This window comes from Cryphonectria parasitica, assembly GCF_011745365.1.
Source record: "Cryphonectria parasitica EP155 unplaced genomic scaffold M406scaffold_6, whole genome shotgun sequence".
Lineage (NCBI taxonomy): Eukaryota > Fungi > Ascomycota > Sordariomycetes > Diaporthales > Cryphonectriaceae > Cryphonectria > Cryphonectria parasitica.
Genome location: NW_024468914.1, coordinates 2,038,577 through 2,057,950, shown reverse-complemented (window position 1 = coordinate 2,057,950; position 19,374 = coordinate 2,038,577). Strand labels below are relative to the sequence as shown.

Below are 19,374 nucleotides of genomic sequence, written 5' to 3'. Positions count from 1 at the left end.
CTTTTCTGAGCTGTTGCGGTTCAACAGCGACCATGGTGGAGAGGGCTCATTCTCACAGACCTCCCTCCCTCCCCCTCTCACTCCCTTGACTGAGGAGTTCCCATACAGTCAGGCAGTGTATGTGCTTTCTGACTGCTGCCTGACTGCCTACCCGCTGCACGCTTCCGCTCGAGGCGTCGGCCAAGTTGTAATACAGACGGTCGGAGGTCGCCTGGACAAGTCTTTATTCGGAATGGACCACCGGTCTCAACAGGGTGAGGCAACAGAAAGAGTAGTATCCGTGCTATCAACAAATGTCCTGGGAGGTTACATTTCCCTCTGATGAGGCGGACGTGGGAGAATAGACAACCACTCTCAGGGCACCGTCGTCCGACAACACCCCGCAGGAGGTCTCAGTCTGGGTAACACGAGCCGGGGCAACAGGTTTTGTGGAGGGTCTTTCCTCTCTGTGTGATTCTCGTGCTGGTGGGGCGGGACTAGAGATCCCGTCCTAGGTTCTGATGGCGATCCCGTCCTGGGCCCCCTTGGAGGCGGATGCCGTCATTTCTGCCCAATCTTCCCCTCTCGTTTCATCGAACTCTCGCTTATTCCTCTCCCGCCCCTCTCTAACCAGTCTCCCACACTGACGTCCAGCCTGACGATCATGGCCATCTCGAGACATCCGTGCAGCAGCCACGGCTTGGGCTGTGAGACAGGTGATGAAAACCTGGCTGTGCTCATGATCGATGCTGTGCTCCCACATGCTTCTTCCCCCTCCCCCCCCCCCTCCTCTCCCTCTTCTCCTTCCCCTGGGATTGGACCGGCTGTAGATTGCATGAGGCCTGGCCCAGCCTCACATGCACAATGCTGGACAGAGGAGCGGGGCAAGACGAAAAGAAGGATGAGGAGGCGCATCACGCCACAAACATACGGCAGTTGTCTGGGCCAGTCATTGATAGCCAGCCCGTTGTGACCGAGCAAAAGCAAAAAAATGTGTTTTGCAATACGAGAATTGACACGTTGTATTGTCTTCAAACGTTGGGCGCTGGAAGGACCGGCTCAAGATCGGAGAGAGGATCTACGGTTCTAGAGTTTAAACCTTGGCTGGAAGGGGGGGGGAAGGGGAATCTCAGACCCAGTTGAGTGGCGCCTTGCTCCCCTGCCAGTGCTGCTCTGCCCAAGCACCGAGCCCCTCCCCTCTTCCCCTCCCCTCTCTTGCTGTTACCCTCCCTCTTCTATACTCGCTCTGTCGTGCTCTGCCTGCCCGACGTGGTACTGACCCAGGTTAAGCTTTTTGAGAGAAATTGCCCGGCCCATGATCCTCGTTACTAGCCTGGTCCCTGCTCCCGTACTTAGTAGCCGGTACCTAGGATAGCTTTCGTCTCCCACCAAGCATAAACCCAAGACCGACCACGGACGATGTCTCTATACTTGTTACCACTTGCCTGCCTTGTCGGTACCGCTGTGTCGGTAACACAGCATTACTACGGCTGGCAGACTGGCAGATCGGGCAGCTTTTGCCTCACCACTTACGAATCTTTGTCGCTGACGAAAGCAAAAAGTGCTTTGCAAAATATCATGCCAACACAGACGAAAAACAAAACCGGTGGAGGTTAATGAAAAAAGAAGAAAAGAACGAGGGTGAGAGCCACGTTTTATGCTCAATAACAGATCGAACACCATTTCCAAGTTCCGTGTTTACAACTTTGCGATCTTGTTATAGTCGTACGAACATAAGATGCTGTCACATTGTGTCCGGTTTTTTTCTTCTTTTCGTTTTGTAAGATAAGATGGTTACTATGTTCTACACTGGCTGCTGTTTAATCATAATCATAGAACCAATCGACATAGTTCCGTTAGCACTGTCTCAAACTTGCAGCAGAGAGGCATCAAATCGGGGAAGAAAGAGGTTGTTGAGGGTCCACAAATACCTCTGCTTAAGTATTTGAGCACGAACTTACTGCTCGGCGTATAATTCGTCTCGTGAGACTGGGCTCACATCCTTTTTTTTTTCTTTTTTTTTTTAAAAAAAAAAACCACGAATTCATCATAACTTGTCGTTATTTTTCCTTGCACATTGTTTTACTTCAGATCGAACTTATTGTGTGTGAGGGCAAAAAGATTGCATTGCTGTGCGCTGAAGAAGAAAAGAGAAAGAAAGAAAAACGCCACGAGGCCAGCTATCTGAGGCTATCAACAGGTCTGACTGTTGGCTGGCTGGGGGCCGAGTCACTGGCCCTCGCACAGTATGTGATCATCGTAGGAAGATCACGGGTTTAGGACTTAACTGGCCCGCTCTCCCACCCAAACACCATCAACGAAACCTCACCAATATCAACTGCATATAGCCGCCCACCAAGACCCGCCCCCACTCATACCCGGACCGCTGCCATGGCCCGACTGGTGGGATCTGGTTTTGGCCCTCTGGAAACTGGGTGCTCATGATGCAAACGACCCTCGCCCCGCCCGTGCTTAAAACCCCCCCCACCTCCCGCCTTTTTGAAGGCCCGTTCCGCATCCTAATTATAAAAATAAAAAAAAAACACAAAAAAAAAAAACCACCAGGAGCAAGTTGGTCTCTTGGTAGTCTCTAGACCGTAAGAACTGTGCAGTTGGTTTAATATTGTTGTTTTTTTCTTGCTTCCATCTATCTGGACACGTCGGTGGTGGCGGCGTGTGGTCAGAGCATGGAAGCCAGAGTTCTCGATACAGCCCAGACGACACCACAGCGGCTCAGTCATTGATGCCCAAATCATTTTCTAGCACGTACCAAATTCTACTTTACTTGTTCATGCAGGTGAGAGATCCTCGTTTTCTTAGTGAGCATGTAATTTCTTTTTCTAGACTCTAGACCACGGTCCATGACACGTTGCCTGCAACCAAAACCAACATCAGTCCTTCATCTTGATTTGCCTGTTCGTTGAGAATAAATCGGGGCTGTGTCTTTGGAGGGGGGGAGGGGGGGGGGAGGAGCGGGAAAGAGACGGTGAAGAGACGGTGATCATAGAAGCATCAAGTTGCTTTCCTTTGGTGTACCACGTGCAGGGGGCGTGCAACACACTACTAGTATGCCGTCCGTAAACAAGGAGGCAGGCAATAAGTCACCAACCCTCTGATGTCTCCGAAGGCCTTAGAAATGAGAAGAATCCTTACGCGCTCTCTACCATCTCCTTTCAAATATAAATACCCCTCTCCTCTGTATGGTCTGTCTCTCCTGTCTCCTTCCCTTTTCTTTCCTTAACAAGTGTCATCTCGAAAGCCAGTTTCCCCAAATACAAACGCGAAGACTACCATCAAAATGTCCCAGTCACCTACAGGGCAGGTTTTTCCCTTTCTCGCTCTCTCTATCCTTTTTTCTTTTGCATGGAAAATAAGCTGATCCAATTACATACAGAATCCTAAGCCAAGGGCCCGATGTTCCCAAGTGGCCCTGTGCAACCATGTACTTGACGCACGATTGCCACAAACTGGTCTGCGAACATGGCGAATTATGCGAGACCTGCACTGTAAGTCATGAGTGTTTCACAAACCATTGACGCAGAAACATCAGAAATGTGCTAATCATCGCCTGCTAATCATCAGGCTGGTGGCTGTATTGTGCCAAAGAAGGAGGCGCAAGGAGCCTTTCCATTCTCCAAGTTGAAGTTCCATACCCAAGTGTCCAGCTATAATGACCTCACGATGGTCGATCGAGAAAACGTTGACGAGATGGTCAAACTCTTCGGGTCTAACCCGGAGATTGAAGAGCCTCTTCGCATCGTCTGGGATCTTAAGATGGCCCTTCTGATCGCCCACGAGGGCGGGGACAAGCTCCACGCACTGTACCTCCACGTGATGACGAACGACCTTGTTCACATCTGCCCTGCGCTCAAGTGGGACACGGGGGTGGCCAAGTACGCGCTGAACGTGGCCCAGAAACGCGTGAGACGCTACGCCCTGTTCCAGATGCTCGAAATTAGCCTGGAAAGTCACAGCACTGCATGCGTCGGGGTTGACGGGCTGCTCCTCGTGAGGGAAATGGTAAGCAGGTGATATTGAGCAGAACCCCCCCCCCCCCCCCGGCAAAAAAAAAAGAGGAAATCCAAAGAAGGAGTAAAGGACGAAAGAAGGCATGAATCTAGAAAATAGCCGCTGACATTACTTACGAAATAGGAAGTCAACGATCTCACTCGGGATAGATTCACCGAAGTTGTGGACGATGCCGTGTTCTATCACGACCCCGGCGCCGAAGATGGTTGCGTGTGCATCTTCTGCCACTACATGGCGTTTCGCCAACATACGCAGTGGATTCTGGCAGGCGAGCTCTCCGACGAGGAACTACCTGTTGCACAAGCCATCTTACTGGCGTCGCAAAAGTTGGTGGCCCCCACTGACGAGAATGCTTGCGGGCCGTGCCCGGACTACGTGCGAGGCCAGCAGAAGGCGCTGCGCAATGAGCCCATGGCAAGCACCGAGTGGGAGAGAATGATGAGTCCCGATCCGGCTTACCTCGCCCAGCAGCAGTTGGAGCTGCAGCAGCAACGGCAGCAGCAGCAGCGGCAGCATGACCAGGCCACCCAACAAGACGGCAATCAGCCCACTGCAGCCGTGGGCCGGTCCGTACAGCAGCGTCGCCAGCAGCAGCGCCAGCAGCAGCGCCAAGACCGCCAGCAGCAGCGCCAGGACCGCCAGCAGCAGCGCCAGGACCGCCAGCAGCAGCGCCAGCAGCGCGAGCAGCGCGAGCAGCACCAACGGCCCCAGCCCATGGCCTTTGCACAGCACCACCCCCAGCAGTTTCAGCACCTCCAGTCACAGCAGCAGACGCACCTCCAGCCACAGCAGCAGACGCACCTCCAGCCACAGCAGCAGGCGCAGCTCCAGCCACAGCAGCAGGCGCAGCTCCAGCCACAGCAGCAGACGCAGCTCCAGCCACAGCAGCAGGCGCAGCTCCAGCCACAGATGACGTTCGAGGAGTTCCTAATTCGGCACCCGGCGTACCGTCAGGTCCAGCTCGACTGCTTGGAAGTGGAGCACCGGCGCCGGCTTGTGATTGAGGTCATACGTCAAGAATTCTTCCCGATGCTCCGCACGGAATACTGGGACCACTACGAGCAAACTCAAGCACCTGGATCTGTTGGCCAGCACTGAATGTGGACCCGAGCCTAGGAAGGGGGGCGGGAGGATTGCGATGGTCGGCTCCTTCCGGCGGGGTGGGGACTTAACTAGGAGTCATACGTTTTCGTTCATCTAGTCTTGTCTTGGGAGCTTGAAAAAGTCTCTACAGTATCGTTGTTTGAATTTCTTTCTTTACTCGATGAGTCCAATGAGTTTAGTCATTATTATCCAGTTGCTTGTCTAAATCTCTTGCCTTTTGCCTCTCGCCTCTCGTCTCTTGTGCCTTCCATACTCCCACACGAGAGCGACGAAAGTTTTTCTTGGTAGATGATTCGGCTTGAACAACACACTTGGAGAGACAGAGAGAGGCAAAGGAGGGAAGGGGAGAGTACGAGAGATCATCCTGTCTTTGCTGTACAAATTTCCCCCAAGTCGAGGCTGTAGAGTCTCTCGCTTACGGAAAATGGGCTGATTCTGTGTGAAGATCATAACTAGGAGTATTTTAGTTTGAAGTCTCATGCTCGAGGGATGCTACCTGGGGGCAAATGCAGGCGACACCTGCTTTGCATGTCCCATTTCACATCCACACCATGACACGAGATATCTTGCTTCCTGTTGTTGAAAGCCTCACTCTCGTCCAATTATGAGGTGGTGCGGGAGACAAGGGTCCTAGTGGACAAGGGTCATCTCACAGCACTAGACCCCTCTGGAACCAAATCCTGAGCAATCCGATTCGCCCGCCCTCACATCGCTTATGAGCCGTTGTCACTCTGGCGATCTGTACCTAGAGTGTGCGTCCACGTGTGTGTGTGTTGCTGCTTTTGTTGTGCGGGATCCTGTGGGTGTTTTTTTTTTTAATTACGTGGCGTCGCATTCGTGTTGGTGCATACGTATATTGCTGCCTGACAAGATGGGTAGTTGGTTGGATAGTCTTGGCCGAGGTGCTTTTCCAGGGTAAAGCTGGCATGAGAGACTTTTGAACCGATTTTTACCTCCTCACTCTCACGCCTTCCTGGACTACCCTGTTCATGACCCCATCTAAGACCACACGGGACAGACCGGAATGGAGCCGAAAAGAGGGGTATCTGATCACTCCAAAATGATATGTCGCAAATTTTGAGCCCCGGTCCTTCTCCTCTCCCTGCATGAAAGCAGCTCATCAAACTTGCTGACTGAAACGGCTGAGTGGAATGAGGCGGAAGTGTCGGCGAGCTATGGAGACTTTTGCCCGGGAAGATATTCTGCAGGTGTAATGTGAAAAGTGATAGGCAATGCAGGAGTGGCCTGATTTTCCCAAGCCGTGTGTGTGTTGTCCTTCGGCTGCTCTTCCTTCCTCCACACCTCTTTCTCTCTATCCTTGTCGGTCTCCCCCTTGCTTTTGGATCTTCAACCGTTCTCTCCTTTTTCATTTTAAAGAAGAAGGTAACTTTGTTCCGAGTACCACACACTTCTATACATAGAGCAGCGGTGATGACGACATATCTATGTACAGGCATACAAGTATACATGGTACACATTGTAGTGCTGGAAACGCCTTTGAGCAGACCGTTCCGTTAATTGATGACTCAGATTTTCTCTTCATTTTCCTTTCTCTCAGATCATTTGGAAGGAGGGGAGTGCATAAGCAAGCAAGGTGAGAAGAAAAAGCGAGGCCATCAGCAATCTATGCAGCTTGCTAGCTAGTCTTTGAAGAGAGACCTCTTCTTCCCATCATTACTTTGGGAAGATGTATAATGAAGCCCGGGGGGGGGGGGGGGGATGTGATGCTGATTGTGGAGGAGAGGTTAGAGCAGGGAGCGAATTGTGGTCGTTTTACCGTAGTACTTTCCACCCTTCTTCCACCTTGCCAGTCTCTCTCGCTCGGTCCAGTTTGGAAGGATTCCCTGGTGGATGCTGTGAAAGCTATTCTTATTGATAGAGTTGAGTTCTACAAGATACTTGATGACTTGAAACACCACCTACAATCATCCAAAGCACCAAGCACGGTGTTGATTCCCATCTCAAGCAGTGCCCGCCTCGAGTATTTGTCAGGCATTGGCTTCCCAGCCGTGTTCCAGTGACAACACTGGCGACACCAGGATACAACTGGGAAATGAAATAGTCCAACCATACACTCATTTCGAAATCCGCAACGCTGCTCGACAACATACTACGCACTCGGACATCGCCGTTGTGGGTATGGCTTGTCGGATCCTGCACAGAGACTTGCGCTCCTGACGGGCATACGAAGCTTTAGAGGATGGGGGGATTGTTCCTGGGGAACGGTCTACACGGGCTTGACAGGGTTGGAGTATGGTACGTGTATCTACTACATCTTTAAGGGGATAAGTAGCGGACGCATTTCTAAACCTGAAAATCATAATACTGACTTAGGGTCCTGACGATTCAGTTATGGTGTGACAAGCAACGACTGGATGGAGACGAATTCTGCTCAGGATATCGACACATAACTGATTCCAGGTGGGAACCGAGCTTTCCATCCCAGGTCGAATCAATTACTTTCTTCAAATTCAGTGGGCCTAGCCTGGCTATCGACACTGCATGCTCTAGCAGTCTAGCAGCGATTCACACGGGCCTGTAACATTCTTTGGCGGGGCGACGCCGACACCATGATTGCCGGTGGAACAAACATTCTTACCAACCCTGACTTCACCGCTGGGTTGGACAGGGGACGATTCCTCTCCAGAACTGGGGGATGCAAGACGTTCGACGACGAAGCCGATGGTTATTGTCGAGGTGAAGGTAATAAGCAATCCAGCACCCCCCTGCAAACAAACTTCATTCAGCGCGCCATAAAGATCTCATGTCTGGGAACTAAGGGTCTGATTCCTATATCAACAGGTGTTTGTTGTCAGTGTTGTCTTGAAGCGTCTCGAAAGACGCGATCACAGACGGAGATCCCATCAAAGGTGTCATTCTTAACGTTCTGACGAATCACTCGGCTGAAGCCGAGTCTATTACACGGCCTTCTTTGCACGCACAGAGGGAAATATTCACTAGCCCTCTACATGTAAGCTACGTGGAGATGCACGGAACGGGTACTCAAGTAACGGCGGCGGCCAGCCCAGCTTGGTTGGAGGACAAGACCGCAGAGGCACAGGCAAACATGGGCTCTCTGAAAAGGGGCCTGGAATCAGGGGCGTGTTATCGATTCACCTCCAACATGGTTTACAGAATTGGTGGCCGCTCTGGCCGAATTTGATCGGGGCTATCGAGGATTGAAGGGAGGTGATCCTGGACAGCAATAGAATGGAAGCTGCGAGCAAGGTCGACTGCAGCACCTTTCCTAGGCGCAAAGGTGACCTATTCTCTGTACATCCCGCGCACCTCGACTCTCTCACACAGACCGCCGGCTTTTGTTATGAACGCCAATGAGGCTTCCGACCTCGACGTGGAGTGCTTTGTCAACCACGGTTGGAAGGCGCTCACGCTCCTAGAGCCACTACGAGCACTGCACCAAGGTGGGGGGGGGTATTCGGGCAGATCGGCAATGGGAAACGGGCAGGCAGAATCTGGAATCAGTCCGCTTGTGCCCGCAATGTCAGCTTTACACAGGGGTCGCTCGAATGAATTTTTGTAAAGCCGCGCAGTCTCCTTTCCTTGCTTTGCGAATATTAGTTGTGCACTTTCCAATGCTGCTGCATTGAAGCGCGGAAGCTGTCGTCTGCGTTTCAATGTTTGGCCGAGCATCGCTCTCCAGCCAACAAACCATTTAGCGCTCGGCCAATCCGCCAAGCCCAAGATGCCTGCCCCGGAAGAATCCCACCACTTATGCGCAACAACAACAACGCCTTTCCTGCCCGAAACGCCCCCCTCTCAACCTCGCTCGTCACTACGTACTCCTCCTCCTAACCTATATCCATCCTTTCCATCATGACATCGCAGCTGGCGAACCTCGCGAGCCTAAAGACACTCCAGGAACATTGCCTGCAATCAGATCAAGGTAAGAACACTGTGCAGTGGTGGTGCCGCTAATAGCAGGTATGGCGCCGCTTCGATCTACAATTGTCAGCTAATGAATACAGAGCGTCTTCGGCAGAGCGACCGCAAACTTGGTGCAGACACTGCAGACGCAGACGAGCAGCGCGCAAAACGAGCACGCCAGGCGACGGATAGCCCACCTCGAGCCCTCAAGATACTACCATCCGTGGACCCTGCAATAGACTCATTCACAGTATGCCATATCGCAAAGTCCCATATGCACTACTTCCTGGGATCTCAGCTAATTTCATTAGGAACAGCCTCGTGCAGGACACAAGCGCTGGCGTCAAGTCCCTCTGCCCGAGCACGATCCAGACGAAACCATACGCAAGCGTCACCGGTCCGGCCCCATCGACTTTATTCCTCAAGAGGCTCTCAGCGAAAAGGCAACGGACGACACCGAGGACGACTGGCGTGCAATCCTTGACTTCTGGATACGAGAAGGACGCTGGCCGCGGAAATACTTCGATGCATGCTTTAACATGGATCATTTACTTGCAAGAAAGAGATCGAGTCCCTCGCTGGGCCGGAGGCGGTCCAGCTCAGCTTCGTCTGTAACTCCCAGTGACCAGAGGCCGCGAGAAGAGAAGAGCGCTCCATACAGAGACCCGCGATATGAGCTTCTACTCAAAACAAAGGGTGTTGTGATGGGTAAGGCTGAGCGGGGGATTACGCCGCAGAGCAAGGAGTTATGTGTCCACTTACTGGAGGATATCCAGCCAACCCCTCACGATACACTGTTTTGCGACGACTTGTTTGACGCAACTTGCGATATGCTACAAGGCAGAAATGAGGCCAAGATAATTCAGGACATCGCTCGGCTCATCATTCCCTCAGCCCAATCACTTTCGATCCGCGGCGCGAACCACCTGAAAAATATCATCGAGAGCGTCAATGAAGGTTGGAACAATTCGGTTCCCCTCACCGGGATCCGCCCGCAGCCCGACTACTCTGTTGGCTTCCGGAGCGAAGCCTTCTCGGATGGCCAGTTGGCCAAACTCGCGCCATTCATCGGCAACTGGCTCGGCGGCGACCAGTCGTTCTTCATGGCCACATACCACATGTTCTTCCCGTTCCTGGCGGGTGAGACGAAGTGCGGCGCGGCTGCGCTCGACGTGGCCGACCGGCAGAACGCCCACAGCATGGCGATGGCGGCACGGGCGGTCTTTGAGCTCTTCCGACTTGTGGGGCGAGAGGCCGAGGTCGACCGGCAGATCCTCAGCTTCTCTGTCTCGCACGACCATCAGGCTGTGCGGATCTACAGCTACTATCCTGTCATAGAAGGGAAGGAGATCAAGTACTACCGCCATCCGATCCGCCAGTTCAGCTTCGTAGAGCTGGATGGCAGGGAGAAGTGGACTGCCTACCGCTTTACCAAGAATGTCTACGATCTCTGGATGCCATCGCACTTTGCGAGAATTCGCGCTGCGATCGACCAGATCCCGCCCGACATCGACTTTACCGTCGACCCGCTGCCTGAGACCGGTCTGTCCCAGGGCATGGAAAGCCTGTCCGCAGCAACGTCCAGCCAGAGTTCGGTAGCCCCAGCGGCGCCACATCTTGCCACCCCACAGAGCTCGCTGCAAGGAGGGGCTGCGGCAAAACGACCAAGGAAGAAAGCGTAGATTTGCTCATCCATCCTAGCGCTGTGGAGCGTAGTGTCACGTGACAGGAATGGCGATACAGAATGCGTTGATCAGGAGCCAACGGAACAATGATTCTGGACTTCACTGACTATTAGGGATTGCGAAGGAACGATAATGACATGGGAAGGCTTGATCGGTCTCCGCGCTCCGACATGTCTCGCAGATACACACTGTTAGGCACTCTAACACATTTCGCTCGTAAAAGTGTAATTGAGATAATTCTTGGTCATGATTGCCCATTTTATCATGTGAATCGACTTATGGGTCACTTTCTGGGTCATTTTAAGCCCCTGGTAAACGAGTATGTGTTGGGAGGCGGAGTGATCGTTCTAGTGGCGGGCGGATAGGTCCACGGTTGGCTCTGTCAGAGGATTAGGGTCGTCGGTGATGGTGAAAGGCGGCGGCAAAATGCTCCTGGTTGGATAAAAGGTTGTCGTATGCTGTGTTGCCGTGTCGGATCCTAACAAGGTATATTTTCCCAAAATGGAATGAGGGGTCGTTGTCAGTGGTGGTATCGTCAGCGTCGTCATCTGGATTACGTGTGTCCATCCCAGTGGATGTTTGACCAGGCCACGTCCAGCGACGTCACATACGGTGGGAAGGTGATGGTTGTCGTAGTGGACAGCTGGAGCGGCGGGAGGACAAAGGTATAAGGGCGGCTCACAGCTGATTTCTGGATTGGTCTCGGACCAGATCGACGGGTCGATGTAAACAAGACCAACCACAGCCTCCTGAAGAGGAACCACTTTGCCCGCTCGTGCCTCCTGGGTCTGAGCTGCACGCCACGGGGTTCCGTCTGGCGTATCGCCCGAGCGATTATTTTAATGAGGACAGGGAATGCAATATACTTTACAATAGCTATAATAGCTACAGCAAACGTTAAGGGGGCACTTGACGCTGCTACCCAAACTATCGCGTCCATATTCAGCCGTAGCATTACCTGTTAAGCTTATACGGTTATATAAATGGGGAGCGGAGGCGGGTCGTGAAGCAACTCGAATCTCTGCTGGACGGGGGCGGGGTAAGATGGACAAGTTTTCCTCCGGTGCTCTCTAGCTCTACACTAGATACGTTATCTGCGTTTGACTCTCGTTCAAGAAGTTCATGATAAGTCTAGATGTTGCTGGATCTTTTTGGCCGGGCCCATGTCAGTCACCCCAGCCTAAGTAGGTAGCCTAGGTTGCCCGAAAACAGATTTTGGCTGGTTTGAAGTGGTGACTTCGTCTTCTGTCATGGGGCGAGAAAATGATGCCACGTAAAATATGAGCAATGGGTTTCAGAGACCGCTTATAGGCAGCTACTGCTTTTTGGGCCTCCGCTCCAGACCACGACCGCGCTCACAGCGTTGGCCTGATCATCCCAAGCCTTCTGGAAGGAGAATGGGTAGGTCCCAGTAGGTGGCCTACTTGGAGGAGCCAGGTTGGTAAGACGTAATTGTAGAGCACTGTGAATGTTGCCTTGTATATCCTGCAGGGGAGAGAGAGGGCGATTTCCCTTTTGGTAAGCTGGAAACACGGACTTTAGGCTCTCACCTATTGGAAGGGCTCACCTGTTCGGTCATAGTAAGTTACGGCATTTTGACCGCCCTGCATAGTGCTGCCAGTTTATTAGCCTACCTTAGTTTACTTGTTTAAACATGGGTATGTATATGTACATGGAGCTACCTGACCATGTACCTCTACCTGGAACTTCCCGTACCATCCTTTAGGACCCCTGCTTCCCTCTTTCCGCGGCGCAAAGCCAGCTAGTGGGGTATAAGCGGGTGAATCTAGGGTCGGGAATACCACATCAGACCCGCCCCCCCCCTCCCGCTGCTGCGACATCATGATAATTCTCACGCACCCACACCCATGCCCACACCCAACACCCACGCCCACACCCATACCCACACCCATACCCACACCCACACACACACCCACACCCACAACTGACACTAGTAGAGCCTTACAACAGGTACTGGAAAAGAAAAGAAAGGAAAGGAAGAAGAAGGAGAAAAAGAAGGGCGTTGGCGAGAGAGGGGGGGGGGGGAGATGGAGGAGCAGGAATAGAGTATTGGAGGAAGAAAAGGAGGGTCCTCCCGTGGCCCACGATCAGCCCCTCTCTGGACGTCAGCTCTGATGAAACCTCCGGGCGACACATCATCAAAACAAACCTTGAAGCGGGCGGCGCTGTTGTACATAGTATATTCCAGACGGACTAAGTCTGGTTGTGTGCGCTCTCGCTCTTTCGCGGTTATGCAACTTAGTTTTCCTTTGCAGCGACTTCCAAAACGGGCTACGTCCCCCTTTTCCCCTCTCCTTTTTCCTCATGCACGGATCGAGATGAGCTGTCCCGCCCACAATCTACTGGCTCAGAAGCAGCAAGTACCATTCAAAATCACTGCCGATCGATCCAGAAAAAGCATGTCGCACTTCATAATCCGACAAGACATGCTACGCGCGGCTGGATATGAAGAATGGAACCGGGAAAGCAATAGCTGTATGCCCGGAAACTCCGCCCATGCCAAAACTTCTCCCTACATAGTACGTGCACGCCAGGTATCATATGCATGTTGCAAAAAAGAGGGCATGGAAATACAAGACGTGTCAAGCCACTCTCGAGGGTCTTTCAGTAAGCACCCACCCCCGGATGTGACCCCTCTCTTTTCCCAATAATCATATTTGCACACTCTTTTCCTAACCCATACTGGTAACTGACTAACTCAACAGGGCTTCTCCTTTTGCGGGCCAGTCTTCCATGCAGTAGCGAGGGCTGCTGGGACGGAAGCCGGACTCGATGAGTGGATGGGATGGGCAGTCTGTTCAAAGTTCAGTGTGGGAGGGGGCCTGAAGAGTAGCAAATCTCTTGCTCTAGTATGGTCTTGTGGGTGTCTAGGCCATCCCCCAACCTCTGCATCGAGCCACTCTTCCCTCAATTCCTCCCCTGCTCTCTCACCTCCTCAACTAGCCTTCCGCTCAGTCCCCAGCTTCCCTGGCGTCCGTTCAGCCCCGCCTCTTGTCCTCTCTCCAGGCGTCCTAGCTTGTGTGGGCCATACATCATCTCCGATTCTGACGGTGCAGGTTTCAGAGGGCTGAAGTGTATGGTCCAAGGTGGAGAAACTCGATGATGTTATGAGAAGCTGGAATGGTTAAATCAAAGTTCTGACCAGCAGAGCTGTTGGCCCCCATCTCGTCTGTTTTCTCGAGTCTTGTCTTGACTAGTAAGAACGTTCTGTGCCGGGGTGCTACTTGCTCTCACAAGATTCAAAATTAAGCTGCTACTAGCTTGAGCCGCAAGGCGAAAGAGCAAGAAGAAGACGATGATGAAGGAAGACGACGGCCCGGACTTCACCAGACTATGGATCTTATTTTGGCGGTAGTCGTCTCCGTTCCAATAAATCATGAAGACAGACCGGTTTCTCGTAATGGGGCTGGAGCCAAGGAAGCCTGGAAGTTGCTGGAGAAGAGGCTCTGCCCGCGCACTCGGGCACGGATATGGGCCTTGATATCTGCTCGTTCCCTACGGCTCAAATTGTGAACATCCTGTGCCGTTCTGGGCTTGCATGCATGGTACTGGGGAGAAGGCATTGTTGAGAAATGACAAAGTACATCAGACTTTGGTCCAGTCTCGACTGTATTGGCGTCCGTATTGGATTCATAAGGCAATGCGTCAGGATCCTCTACATCATCGATCTGCGCCGATCACAGCCTCAGGTCAATATGATTCGAATGAGATCTGATATACCCAGCTGATGACTCCGCCACAGTTGAATCAGGCGTCTGCCTAGTTTCCCTGAGTAGGGCTGCCTGTGTGACATCTATGTGCGTGCGTGCATCGGCTTACTTTCTACATTCGTGTCCGCGAATCTCAAGACCACGCTGACGGGTGAAGCCAGAGGTCACATACTAATGAAAGGTAGGGATGCACGCGGCGAATTCATCCAATGTTGGAGAACCACGCAGAGACGGACGATGTGCTATCCATTGCCACCCGCTGGCTCAGATCCGCCAGGAAAGGATCCTCCGCACATACAAATTTCTCCCTCTTATGCTACAATACGATCGTAACGCCGATCTCGCTCATCAATGCGAATGTAGGCTGTGTAGATAATGAAGAATATCTTGTGGCGATCCATGATGTGTAAGTACATGATTTAAAGTACGGAGAGATGAGTATGGTCACGAATCAGACGCACAATATTGTGATGTTCTGCAGCCTCGCCAAGGTCCAGCCGGATGGGATGCTGTGGGGATTGGCTCACGTAGAGAGAGATACATGGGTGCGTACCGCACTGTCGTGGATATCCTCAACAGAGAAGTGACATCGCATGATCTCTGGCCTCCATAACAACGTCATCCAAGCAGTGCAGTAACAATTCTTTACCTGACCTGACTTATTGGATCTGCTCTGCTTCCCACCATGTAGTCCACTGTCTCATAAAGCACAAAAACATGAAAAATCAAAATCAGAATATCAATTTGGATGCTTAACAAACTGCCCTATTGATGTAAAACTCTTCTCTTTCTTAGTAAGGGGATGATCCTTCACAGAAAAAAACTCATGATCCTGGGGGTACACATCAGAAAAAGTCTCCCGCGATATGTATCAATTGTCTAGCAACCGCGACTCACAAGAGGCTACACACAGAGAAGCTAACAGCTCGGGCGATGGGGTTTACATGTCCCAGGGCCAGTCAACGTTGCCTCCAACGAAGCCATTCCACTCGCGTTGCGTGTAGTACATGACACCCTCAGCTTCTTTCAGCTTCAGTCGCTTGACCGCATAATCCCAAAGATGCTTGGAGCACTCTGAAGGGCAGAAAAAGTCTCTTTGTCAGCCAGTCTCGTGAAAGAACGCGGCGCTGATGAGAAGTGTGTCTCTACATACCATTTGTGTAGGGAGGACAGAAGATGTGGTGGGGAATGGCCGCGATGGTCCACTTGCCCCGGAGCTGCGGGTGCCATTTGGGAACGTCTTCCTCGATGATCTTCAGCTCACATTCCATCTGGTTCACCATATCGGCGAACTCCTTGGTGTTGAGAACCCGCTGTCTTGGATAATTGATGATGAAAACAACCCATTTCTCATCTCCAGGCCTAGGAACAGGTGGCGGATCCTGCTTTTTGAATATGGCGGCGGGCCATGCTCTTCCACAACAGTCGGTTACCAAACCTTCCCATTCGTCCTCGGAGTCCTCGAAGTCCTCGGAGTCCTCGGAGTCTGTTTCTTCATTACTGGCGGTGGCTTTGTCCTTGGTGTTCGATTTGCCTTCAGGAAATTGAGGGGGCAGGGTGGGCTGACCCCTCTGGGTTGAAGGCGTCACCTGTGCTGATGCGGACGCGACCGAGGAGGGCTCCTGAATGAGGACAGACGTCATCTTGAAGCCGTGTGTTGTCTTGACCCGCCCGGGACCGTCAAAACTCTAATCAGGAGAACAGCGCCGTGTTCTCTCTCGGGGGGGGGGGCTCTGTCAGGAGACAAGTCGTGGTCAGCGATCGTGTATAGGCAAGGCCCATTCTGAGAAGGGACGCCTATGGGCAGTGTGAAGCGGAAAGAGAGACAAAATCCCTCTTGTGATGTGACAAGAGTTTGGGCAACTGAGCGGGGAAACCCTTGGAGGGACAAGTTCTTGGGAAGTATCAGGAGAGATGGAAGAGATAGAGTACCAGAGGCTCCAGGCGCTCAAGGGTCCTTTTGAGCCTCTGACTAGGTGTGCAAGAGAGGTTGCGAGTTGGAAAAGACCTAAAATCTCCGAAGCAAAGGAGGGGAGGGGGGGACGAACCTCTTTGGGTTGAGATGATTGTGGGGGGGTTGTCTCTGAAACCACTTGACTTTGCTAAACTTCTGTTCCCCTAGGACATCTAGTGAGTGGGAGCTGATACTTATAGTCCTGGATGCCGACTGGTCTATTGATTGATCTGCGTCGCGTCGTACCTAGTGGACACGGATACGTTGGCATCATCCGGCCGCAGAAGGCTCGCTTCCACAATCAACCGAATGCAGGAGTTTGTCCTCACCGATTCAGGGAGCATGGAGAGTGAATGAGTGTCGTAGGCGCCAGGAGGGGGTGGGAAGGGAAATTTTACCATTCTGCTTATTGTGTACATGCAGGGCATGTATTGTCTACTGTCCACTTATTGTCCGCCTTTCGGTTTCGTGCCCTAACCGCGCAACACGTATGCACCTCCATACAAGGGGGTGGCCATCATTCCCCCTGTCCGCAGTGGAATGCATTTGGGGAGGGGGGCGGGGGGCCGAATGAACAACAGGCACAGGGCCCACACCAAGTGACTGATGATAGGGAGACGCTTAGGATCTGCAACTGCACGGGAATAACGGTGAGCGGCACGCCCTAAATCCTTACAGCCTGCGGGTCGTTTTGTCTGGATTCGGCCGCGTGCAGCAGCAGCGGCAACTGCACACATATTAGTTCCTGAGTAGAACGTCCGACATTCCAGACACTCTCGGTCCATTGGATGAATGTGAGTAATGGGCGGGGTTTACTTCCCGTTACTCTTTTTCTCTTAACTCTTTTCGTTTTCCTTTCTCAATGCACTCTTCTACTTCCTCCAATTTTTTTTTTTTCAATTTTTTTTTTTTTTTTCGATCCTCCGGCCCCCGCCACCACCTCAGGATGGTTATAGGAGATCCCATGTATAACAGGGTTGACCTGCTGTTCCTCGAGCGCGGGGTTTCTCATAAGTGAAGCCTAGCACGGCACATATTCCCATCACACCGGACCATGGCGGCTACTCGTACTCAGCAACGTAACGTGGCGTCGACGCCTGATGAACTAACTTTGAGGGGCGCACTAGATCTCGGGCTCGAATCGGGCTGTCTCAATCACCACCGTTACACGAGGTGTTGGAAAAGCAATTATGCATTCACGTACGCATGTTGGCATGGCCTTGGGCTAGATCCCTTTTCCCCCTCTTTTTGCATCTCCTTCTTCCTTCTCCTCTCTTCTGTTCCTTCTTTCAGTTGTCTTCCCTTAGACTCCTCTCTACCTTGTCCCTCCCTCTCCTCTTCAAAAGCGTTGTAATATCTCTAGTAACCACTTGGGTTTCTTGCTCTATATCAAGCTCCAGAAGCTGAACAAGTCAAAAGTGAGCCGATCTCTGTTCCTCTCTCTCTCTCTCTCTCTCTCTCTCTCTTTTTCTTACGATCTCAATATCCCAGCTAATCGTACCAAAGACATCTCACAAGATCAGCACCACCATGTGCACTCTCATCGTGTTGCGCTGTGACTGCTGGCAGCGGACTCACGATGAGTCCAGACTGGAGCTTTGTGCTACTGCCAAGGACGGTGGCCGCTGCGCCAACAACAACGTCCAACTGGCTGGAAACACTGGCCAAGGCGGCACGGTTCTTGTCGAGATTTGGAAAGACAGTCCTTGCCCTGTGACTGGGAAGATTCGCAACGTTCACGACACTCTGTGTGGGTTTTTCATTGGGCTTCCACTGGGGCTCCTTTTTTCTGCACTCGTTCTTCTAGGCTACATGCATATCTCATGTACTAACCACTGTCCCTCTCATGCAGGAGCACAACAACAATGCAGTAAAGCCAACGTGAGTTCATCAACCTCGTATTCACGACTTCCACCTACAGCCAATCCAGCTACGGTACGAGGTATGATAAGGCACACGGGACAAGAGTAATCAAGTTTTAGTCCGGTACGGTTTGGTGTCTCGCATCATGTAGAGAAGGAAGGGATACTTGATGTTCCCGTCTAGGATAGCATCAAGTTGTAATATATCCCCAGCCCGTCACAAACATCTCTCCTCTCTCTGCCGCGTACAATGTGATCGTCAGAGGCCAATGATACTTGTCTGATCTCCTATCATGCGTCTCAAAACCTCACCAGCCTCTGCAGGACAACCATCGACCAACAAGGGGGCCAGGCATGGCGGAAGCGAGGCCAGGGCCGCTCCAAAATCTGTGTCCCTGATGGGAAGCTCTCGCATGCATGCCGCGCACCGGTCATCACAACGGCTCATGACCCCTCTCCTCCACGACCACCTTGGAAAACCGTGCGCGACTCGTGACAGTCCATGTCGTGGTCGGTTAGGCTTGACGATCTGGCCCTGACACCAAACTATTGGTCTGGAAGCAGCGAGAGCTTCGGAAATGCCTATTCCTGCCTGCAACCAACACCGCTCTTCTCATACTCGCTCTCCCGCTTCTCGCACAAGTCATGTCTCACTGCTAGAATGTGACCAAAGCAGTATAGCTCTGGACGGAAAAGCCTCGAAACGATAAATCCAGCTGCAATGGTACTTATGTGATGTGACTCGACAGCGGGAGAGGAGGATGGTGAGAGGCTGGGAGGGGGAAAAAGGGTTGGCTGTAAGCAGCCATGCGTCCAGCCAGAACCGTAGTTGCTTCGTAGTAAAGACGTCACATGGCATGCCAACTCACACAAAACGACTTGGCTCTTTTTCTGTTTTGGCCATTCCCTGCGATCAACCAAAAGCAACAGAAGGCGGGTGAAAGTATCCTTCACCGCCTGTACCAAGCGATAAACCTCGTTACACGGCACGTTATACTTCCTTAGTTCTTGTTATACCGTCCTTTATCCCGCGTCTCCTGCTGTCAGGGATCATATCACATGCTCACAGGTTGGGCGGTTACTACATCCCTTATTGTCTCATCGCGAGCCATCTCATGGGGTGATTCGTGCCGGACAACAGGTCT

At 52.2% G+C, this 19,374-nt stretch overlaps 5 protein-coding genes across 5 annotated transcripts; 4 read left to right on the top strand and 1 right to left on the bottom strand.

Moving 5' to 3' along the window:
• Positions 1-7,682: 7,682 nt before the first annotated feature.
• M406DRAFT_74138 (uncharacterized protein) lies at positions 7,683-8,275 on the top strand (the record flags this gene model as incomplete). Its single annotated transcript, XM_040925709.1, has 2 exons — positions 7,683-7,815; positions 7,965-8,275. 2 exons carry the CDS (start codon positions 7,683-7,685, stop codon positions 8,273-8,275), a joined length of 444 nt encoding a protein of 147 aa, XP_040774507.1.
• Positions 8,276-8,946: 671 nt separating this feature from the next.
• On the top strand, positions 8,947-10,679 carry M406DRAFT_74137 (uncharacterized protein; the record flags this gene model as incomplete). The annotated part of the gene is made up of 3 exons (XM_040925708.1): positions 8,947-9,016; positions 9,099-9,247; positions 9,309-10,679. 3 exons carry the CDS (start codon positions 8,947-8,949, stop codon positions 10,677-10,679), a joined length of 1,590 nt encoding a protein of 529 aa, XP_040774506.1.
• Positions 10,680-13,256: 2,577 nt separating this feature from the next.
• On the top strand, positions 13,257-13,857 carry M406DRAFT_57458 (uncharacterized protein; the record flags this gene model as incomplete). Its single annotated transcript, XM_040924586.1, has 2 exons — positions 13,257-13,310; positions 13,409-13,857. A coding segment is annotated over exon 2 (197 nt), but the record flags the coding sequence as incomplete, so codon positions are not given.
• Positions 13,858-14,895: 1,038 nt separating this feature from the next.
• On the bottom strand, positions 14,896-16,505 carry M406DRAFT_357120 (uncharacterized protein). Its single transcript, XM_040923596.1, has 4 exons — positions 16,462-16,505; positions 15,567-16,146; positions 15,311-15,487; positions 14,896-15,245 (listed from the first exon to the last, which is right to left on the bottom strand). The coding sequence occupies exons 2-3, from the start codon at positions 16,054-16,056 to the stop codon at positions 15,354-15,356; spliced, it is 624 nt and encodes a 207-aa protein (XP_040774504.1). The 5' UTR covers positions 16,057-16,146; positions 16,462-16,505; the 3' UTR covers positions 14,896-15,245; positions 15,311-15,353.
• Positions 16,506-17,242: 737 nt separating this feature from the next.
• M406DRAFT_357114 (uncharacterized protein) lies at positions 17,243-18,454 on the top strand. The gene is made up of 3 exons (XM_040923595.1): positions 17,243-17,785; positions 17,874-18,117; positions 18,220-18,454. Exon 1 carries the CDS (start codon positions 17,422-17,424, stop codon positions 17,719-17,721), a length of 300 nt encoding a protein of 99 aa, XP_040774503.1. The 5' UTR covers positions 17,243-17,421; the 3' UTR covers positions 17,722-17,785; positions 17,874-18,117; positions 18,220-18,454.
• Positions 18,455-19,374: the final 920 nt, after the last annotated feature.